The sequence below is a fragment of the Montipora capricornis genome, chromosome 7 (assembly GCF_036669925.1).
Source record: "Montipora capricornis isolate CH-2021 chromosome 7, ASM3666992v2, whole genome shotgun sequence".
In the NCBI taxonomy this organism is placed as follows: Eukaryota; Metazoa; Cnidaria; class Anthozoa; order Scleractinia; family Acroporidae; genus Montipora; species Montipora capricornis.
This window is the reverse complement of record NC_090889.1, coordinates 25,170,954-25,179,272: the sequence shown is the minus strand read 5'-3', so window position 1 is coordinate 25,179,272 and position 8,319 is coordinate 25,170,954. Positions and strand designations below refer to the sequence as shown.

General features: G+C 38.3%; 2 protein-coding genes across 2 annotated transcripts in view; both read left to right on the top strand.

The window, feature by feature from the left end:
• LOC138056617 (heat shock 70 kDa protein 12A-like) overlaps positions 1–5,718 on the top strand; it is a 12,205-nt gene extending 6,487 nt beyond the window's left edge. Inside the window, exon 4 of the mRNA XM_068902457.1 lies at positions 4,249–5,718. Within this exon, the coding sequence (XP_068758558.1) occupies positions 4,249–5,321 (1,073 nt within the window). The 3' untranslated portion in view covers positions 5,322–5,718. The remainder of the gene's footprint in view (positions 1–4,248) is intronic.
• LOC138056622 (small ribosomal subunit protein mS25-like) overlaps positions 1–8,319 on the top strand; it is a 194,238-nt gene that overhangs the window by 52,311 nt on the left and 133,608 nt on the right. The gene's annotated exons all lie outside the window — the stretch shown is intronic.

Sequence of the window (8,319 nt, the reverse complement as noted above, 5' to 3'; positions counted from 1 at the left end):
TCCCTCGATTGCACTATTACCATGAACATTTCCAGTGTAGCTTTCACTGTAAGAAACTTGGTAGGCAGTATGAAACACAATTAACATTGATGGTAACTCCGCCAACAGCAAAAAAGACTGATCAGCTGACTGCGCCAACCTTGAATATAACTGATTACCAACATCCATTATTTGTATCAAATCATTAGGACAATCAATCCCCCCATTGTTGTGGTATATTAAAGAACGCAAACTCATCGCAACACACTGTTGTTCAGCATTTTGACCAAATACTCTAACGTTGCCCTGGCTGTAAGGTGCTCTTATAATTTTACTGGGGTCCACAATGGGCCCAGGGTTCTTCTCTATATCGGAACTTAGTTTGAACTTACAATAATTATTTCTGTGGTTATGACTCGTGAAAACTGACGAGGGTAAAACACATGTAAGCATCTCTTTAAATCTTTTTCGATGCCACTTCGATTTAAATTTAACATAGCGATGAATTCTAGATGACCTTGGTGTATTTTTCCGAATTTTATAAAAAAACAAACGCTTGCAGCTTTCGATTCTTCTTCGACAGTCGCTTTAGCTTTTTAACTGGTATTCTACTTGGTTCACGTTCCCGTCGGGACCTAAGGCGTTCGAATAAATTCTTATTGCTGGTGTAAACAAACATCTCATAACGAGACCTGGTTCCAAGTTTCTTCGTTAACTTTATTGGAGCCGTTGAATAATTTCGTACACTTGAATGTAACTGTTTCACTTCAGGGAGCATAATATAGTCTTCAAATGAATTAGAAACCGTTTGTGAACATCGTATAAGAGTACATAAACTTACATACTGCTTGTAGATGATCCATGCGATGGTTGTTATTATAATGACACCACTGAAAAGAACAATCGTTAACGTTCCTCTACTCCACATTTCAAAACAAGTAATTACAAGAAACAGAAACATCATAATACGGATCCCGGTACATACTTGTTTTGCTTTCACACGGGACTCGCGCTGTTGAATTTTCAATATGGCGTCTTCAAGATTCTCTTTACCTCTCAGATCAAAATGTTGGTTCTTGCGTCGATCAACGTTATTCTTAGTTGCAATAGTACACACTTTTGCATGGTTATAGGTTTCCGTTTCCGTAATACTTCTGACATTTTTCACTTCACATTCGCATTTTGTGTTCACGGATAAACTTGATCTCAACTCATGATCACTAGTGCCATACTTTGAAACATTTTGGAATCCACTTTGCATGCAACTTGGCAATATTTTCGGCTCACTGACCGATTCGTTCCTGTACCGTTCGATACTTTTTTCGCGTGCATTCATTCCGTGCACTTTTCTCTCTGTCCATTTTACTGCTCTTCGTCACCTTCTTAGAGCCCGCGATTCTTCTGGTCAGCAGGCTTTGCCGTTTTGTGGTGGAAACGTGAAAAAACTGGCCGAAAACTCAACTCTGGCCGCCGTGCCTACGGCCAGAGTAATTAAAGGCAATGTTTGTAAACAGGTATCTCCCCTATTTAGCTCAGCTAAAGCCTTGTTCAGAGCTAACAGCATCAGTACCAGTATCGCCAATGCTTGGCGTCCAGATGATTAAATCGAATTTGCATGGACACCCAATAGTTCAGGGACAGAGCATCTATTTCAGCACTGTCTGCAATCAAGGCTTGAACCTTGTGTAGTTCGTAGTCTTAGAAAGATCCACCGCAATCTAAACCCGGCACTTGTACCCCTCTTAACCTCAGCCATTCGGCGAAAATGTTCATAGCCAAATTATTTTTACATTTATTTGAAACTGGAACGGCCTCGATAACCGAATCACTTTCTTGGGAAGACGTTTTTGGTAGGCGAAAACGACGCGATTCTGACTCGCTCTCCATTACGCCCTATTATGTAAATTTATTCAAAAGTTCTACCTTTTAAACTGACCCAAATATTGAATATTCATTTTCTTTACAAATTTACTATCACTTATCTGATGAAACAAAAGATCACCACATTACACTCACACTTGGTAAAAAAAGGTTTAGGAGTCATATCAAAACCTCGTGCTTCGTGTTTCATTAGGGATTCCAAACACCTCGTAACGATGAAGGCACTCCGCCTATGGCGTCGTGCTTTCATTTGTTTCTGGGTGTTTGGAACCCCTAATGAAACACTCGCACTAGTTTTTGGTATTCATGAGCCTAACAACCTATCAAGACATCGATAAGACGTCTCGTTCATGAGCTTTAAACCCGGTAGTACACTTCACATTAGAATAAGCCATTTCCGAGTTGATTTTTTTCCTCGCTTTCAAAGTGAGTCTTGGTGCTCAACTATTCATAACACTCCTAATGAATGATATGCGGAAATGAAATAACACGGAATGCCAGCGTGTTATTGGCTAGGCGAGCATAAAAATACGTGCATGACACTACAGGATAGCAATAAATACGCTTTGGTTGAGGTGCGCTCCCTTCTTGCTCAGTTTCCAGCGGAACACTGGTCCGGGGGAACGACCCCATCCCACTACCGATTCACGTGGGTCGTAAAAATGATAATAAACGGTAAAGTACAAGCATATCACATAACATCAAAAAAGAAAAAAAAAAGATCAACTATTTAAATATTATCTTAACAAATAAAAAAGGATAGCAATAAGAAATGCAATATTTAATTCACCGTGCATCTATGACTTCATTTGTCCGATTTTAACAAAAAACTATATAAGGCTGCTTTGAATGATGAAAAGGTTGTAATTGATCTTATTGATTTTGGTAAATCGTTCCAATCCTTCGCTGCAGCATATTGAAAAGTTCTTTGTCCAACTGTTGTATTTGCTTTTGGTAAATCTCTCCCGTGCATACTTGATCGCCGAGATGGATAGCTTTTAGTTGGTTTGGACAGCTATAGTCGTTGATGATTTTATACACCAACTGAAATCGCCGAAAACACCTTCGGTTTTTTAATGTTAAGAGTCCCAATTTAGATCTCATACTCTGATTGCATGAAATCCTGTTAGCTTTGAGTATGATGCGCATAACCTGATTTTAGAGCCTTTCAAGGCTGTCTATCATTGAATTCGAACATTTCATTGAAACAGAACATTCATAATCAAGGATTGGGAGCATCGTTATTTTATAGATCTTCAATAGAACGCTTCTAGTCAGGAAACTAGAAAGTCTGTTTATAAGACGGATTTTTGGATACGTTCTTTTTTGAAAGATGCTCTTTCCAAGCCAAGGTACTATCGACGTAGACACCAAGATATTTATAGTTTGTAACTTCCTTGAGACGATGATCGTGAATAAAGACATTTAAATCATTAGAGTTTTTGAGACTTCTTTGAGTTCCAATCTTCATGACTTCTGATTTTCCTGTGTGTACAACCATCTGATTACTTGATAACCATGAGCTAATGTTGTCAAGGTCTCCATTAATACAATTAGATGCTTTGTTGATATCTCCATCACTGTAATGGATTTCAGTATCGTCAGCAAACAAAGTACAACTTGAGTTTTTCACTGCTGATGTAACATCGTGCGCAGAAGAGAGTTGGTCCTAAGACGGACCCTTGTGGGACATCGCGGATGGGCGGCAATTGTCAAACTGGCTTAAATATTCGCCGTGGAAACTAGCACGGTCAACCCCTTTATTTTCTATTACATTTGTATCATCTCCTTGATAATTTACAACAGTGTGCGAAGTTTCATCGGAAATCTATCACAAGTTCTATTTCTGGAGAATCACCTAAAAATGTGATGATTCTTGACAGAAAACGTAGCCTGCGAATACATACTACGTCAGGGAAGGCGACGATCCCGGGGGCGGGGCATTTGCCCTCTTCCTTCGCCCCCATCCCGGGACATTTAGACAGCTTAATATGTGTTTCCACCCGGGAAATTTGCCCATTTCTTAAAAAAATGCTAATGCCCGTTTGCCCTGTGGGGAATGGCCTTGCTGTAATTGACTGATGCATAATTATTGTTGTTTTTGTTGCCAATTTTTTTTTTTTTTGTAATCTTTATAATTTTTTCTTCTTCTTCTTCTTCTTCTTCTTCCTCTTCTTCTTCTTCTTCTTCTTCTTCTTCTTCTTCTTCTTCTTCTTCTTCATGATGCCCTTTGTTTACCAAGAAGAACTAAGCAAAGACTATAGTGAATCACATTTTTTGAATTTTCTGTCTTCATTTATCAATGGAGGCCCTGTTTCTTAATTGATGACGGAATTAAATACTGACGCATTGTTCAATCACCTCGACATTAGAGCTTTTACCTTCCAGGTGGAACTGTGGATGTTACAGCCCACGAGGTGGATGAAAATGATGACATAAAAGAAATCTACCATGCGACGGGCGGTGACTTCGGAGGAACCAAAGTGGATGAACAATTTGAGAACCTGTTAACAAAGATATTTGGAGAAGACTTCATGAGTGAGTTCTGCCGTACGTATCCTTCGGACTGGCTTGACGTGATGAATGATTTTGAAGTCAAGAAACGCTCTGATCGCGTGATTAAAGGAGAGGTGACACGGATCAGACTTCCAGCCAATTTTATCTTTCTCTTGAGACAAAAGAATGGAAAAGATCACAACCGTATCATCAGACCGCATTACAAGGATGATCAAGTTAAAATCTCAAAGGAGTACCTGTGTTTAGGATCAGAAATAGTGGAAACCTTGTTTGAGCCAGCAATTACCTCCATCATTGATCATTTGAAAAGTCTTCTAAAGAAAAAGGTGTTAAAAGGTGTCAGGATTCTGTTCCTGGTTGGCGGTTTCTCTGAGTCTCCTCTTCTGCAGGCCAGAATAAAAGAAGAGTTCAAAGCCAAGTACAAAATCCTGATTCCAAATGATGCCCAAACTGCAGTGGTTAAGGGCGCTGTGATGTTTGGGAAGCGACCATCTGTTGTGGTGGAGCGATGTCTTTCAGACACCTACGGCACTGGATCTTATAGGGATTTTATCCCTGGTTTCCATAAGTTGGAAAAGTTGGAGCGCATCAATGGCAAAGCAAAATGCAAAGATATATTTTCTGTTTTGGCAAGGGAAAATGACGTAGTCAGGGTAGGCCAATGCAAGACCGTTCGTAAATTTCATCCCCTTCGACCTAATCAAACTGAGGTGCTTTTCGACTTTTTTACCTCAACGGATCCGAACGTGGTTTATATAACAGACACAGGAGTCAGGAAACTTCCGGGTTTAATTTTGATTAAAAGCCCCGACACGTCAAAAGGAACGGAACGTGAGATCAAGCTAGAGCTCTACTTTAATACAGAAATCAAAGTGGTTGGAATTGATGTCGAAACGGGAAACGAAGAAAGCACCTTCATCGATTTCTTATCGTATGCAGAATAACTGGCTTACGATCCTTTGGGACGAAAATTTAAATACTTGGACTGGACATTGTACCGTAACCCATCGGTTGCGTGAGCAATGATTCACGTTGTAGTAAGTTGTTGCCGCATGGAAACAAACAAGGCACTCTAAAAACTTCATTTTCATGATTCCTTAAAACTATTTGTTTAACGTTTTTATAGGAACTGACTAACTCTGTTTAGTCTCAAATGACTACATGCTTGGCTTTCATCATGTACATCATATCTTTAACAATCAAGCTCAGTCAATTAAGGGACGACCGCATCGAAAAAAAAAGCAACAATAGGTTTAAAAAATACAACCACACTTTTGAATTTTTGGAACATGTTTCGATGTTTCAAACATCATCTTCAACCATAGTGAGTGTAACATTAAAATTTTTACAAGGTAATTCGTATATATATATATAACTGTCAATACAATGATTCTTTGTAGATTAAATGTTCGTTACAAGTACGTAAAATTCAAACGAACCAACAATATTATAGAGAACACAACTGACATAACGGTAAAAGTTTAAAAGTGTAATGCTAAACTGACATGATCAACTTGTTTGTTGAGTTCGGGTTTCAACCGCTCAATATGGAAGCTCTCCTTGATTTTGAGTTGATAGAAAGAAGTAGCATTATCAATAATTTTGAAGCAAGAAGCATCACAATTATCGTGACAATTTTTAGAAAAACTAAGATGCTTGAAAATATGAGAATTTTTGTCCCGGAAAAGGTGCCCATTTACACGTGTGTAGAAATGCCTGTTGGTTTCACCAACGTAGCGAGCACCACAGCCCGCCCAAGTAAATTTGTATACAACACGTGATTTGAGACAATCCGGAATGAAATCCTTTGGACTAAAAATGTTGCACAGTTTGAATGGAGAGAAAATTACTTTAACATTTAAATCCTTGCAATACTTGTCGATAATAGATGAAATTTTCTTTCTGGTATAAGTTGAATAGAAACCGATGTAAGGTAGTTTGTAAAAATGGTAGTTGGATACATCATGTTTAGGGGCTTCTTTTGTAGTAACATTTCTAAGATAACCTTGAACGGACTTGTCAATTAGCCAACTGGGAAACATATCACGTTTCAAAATAGTAGTACTTCTTTCTATCAACTCAAAATCAAGGAGACCTTCCATATTGAGCGGTTGAAACCCGAACTCAACAAACAAGTTGATCATGTCAGTTTAGCATTACACTTTTAAACTTTTACCGTTATGTCAGTTGTGTTCTCTATAATATTGTTGGTTCGTTTGAATTTTACGTCCTTGTAACGAACATTTAATCTACAAAGAATCATTGTATTGATAGTTATCTATATATACGAATTATCTTGTAAAAATTTTAATGTTACACTCACTATGGCTGAAGATGATGTTTGAAACATCGAAACATGTTCCAAAAATTCAAAAGTGTGGTTGTATGTTTTAAAATATTAGTAACACTGGTGCTATCCAGACCATTTGGAAGAATAGGTTTAAAAAGAAAAAAACAGTGGCCTTTCACGTGCGTTTTACTTTTCCGTACATTTTGTTGCCGTATCTTCCCAGTAATATGGAGCTTAAGAAACGACGACGGCGACGGCAACAACAACGCCACAAAACAATGATATCATTGGTTAAGGACGGCGCCTACTATTGTTATTGCGCACACGTTCTGCGCATCTCGAAATACTCGGATTTCCTATGGGTTGTGCTTACTAAGACAGGGATATTTTTGCGCAGATTAAAACTATCCGGAGAAAGTAGATCTTAGTAAGTACTCTTAGAATCCAACGAGAAAATTGGGGGTAACCATGCATTTTTAAGAGATAATTAAGCTTCAATTTGAGAAAGAACGCCATACATTGCTTTGTCAGTTTAAAGCTTTTTACAAATATTATTCATGAATTATCTTTGAAAAATGCGTGGTTACCCCCAATTTTCGTTTTGAATTTTCCTGCATAATCACACACCGGGACAAAAATATCTTTAATAAGTAGGCCCCGGCCTTAAAAAGAAAAAACAGTGGCCGTTCACGTGCGTTTTACTTTTCCGTACATTTTGTTGCCCTATCTTCACAGCAATATGGAGCTTAAGAAACGACGACGACGACGGCAACAAGAACGCCACAAAACAATGATATCATTGGTTAAAAGAGTAAAAAATAATCATGCTGCATGTGCAGCACGCATTTTCATACATGTTTTGCGGTACTCTGAAAAACGATGACATGAAATCACCAAATTTGACTCTGAAAGGGCTCGTACCAATTTATTTTGAAGATAACATTGTACTATCCCAGGTGAACGAGGCGGAAAAATCGCGAAAGACTTACGATGGTGAAAAGTTATATTTGTAGTTTTAAATTTTCGTCACCGTCGCCGTCGCTAATTTGCGTTTCGTAAACGGTCGCTGCCATTGTTAGCAACCAAGCCTTTTTATTCGGTTAGCTTTCAATGAATTGTTAGGGTTAGCTTCATTTAATTACTTTAAACTTGCGATGTTTGGAATGGGTATCTCGGTAGCGTAGTGATCAGTGCATTCGCACTTCAGCCATTGAACCGAGTTCGGTATAGTTCGCCCAACTTTTTCAAAATTCTAAGTGATATATGCTGCTAACCTATTGTATAGTCCTAGATTAAGTACTTTTTTCCTCATTTGCAAACGACAAACTTAACAGTGAAACTTTTTTTAATTGTCGTCCAAATGGCAACGGCTTTCCGCCATCGTAGATCCTAAAGTCCCTAAGGACGTTATAAATGACCAAATTTGAAGTTGTGTGCAAAAGCCGACGATAACTTTCACGTTTTCAGCTTTAAAACAGAGGGTCTTGATACCACTTTGTAGTAGCAAAATATTTTCAGCTAATTCGCGCAAGCGCAAAAAATTGACATGTGTCATATAAATAAGTCTTCTGCTTAAATATACGAAGAATATGATGCGTGGTATAGAAGTGTAAAGTTTGCAATGATTTGCATTAAGGGAATAGAATAAGGGT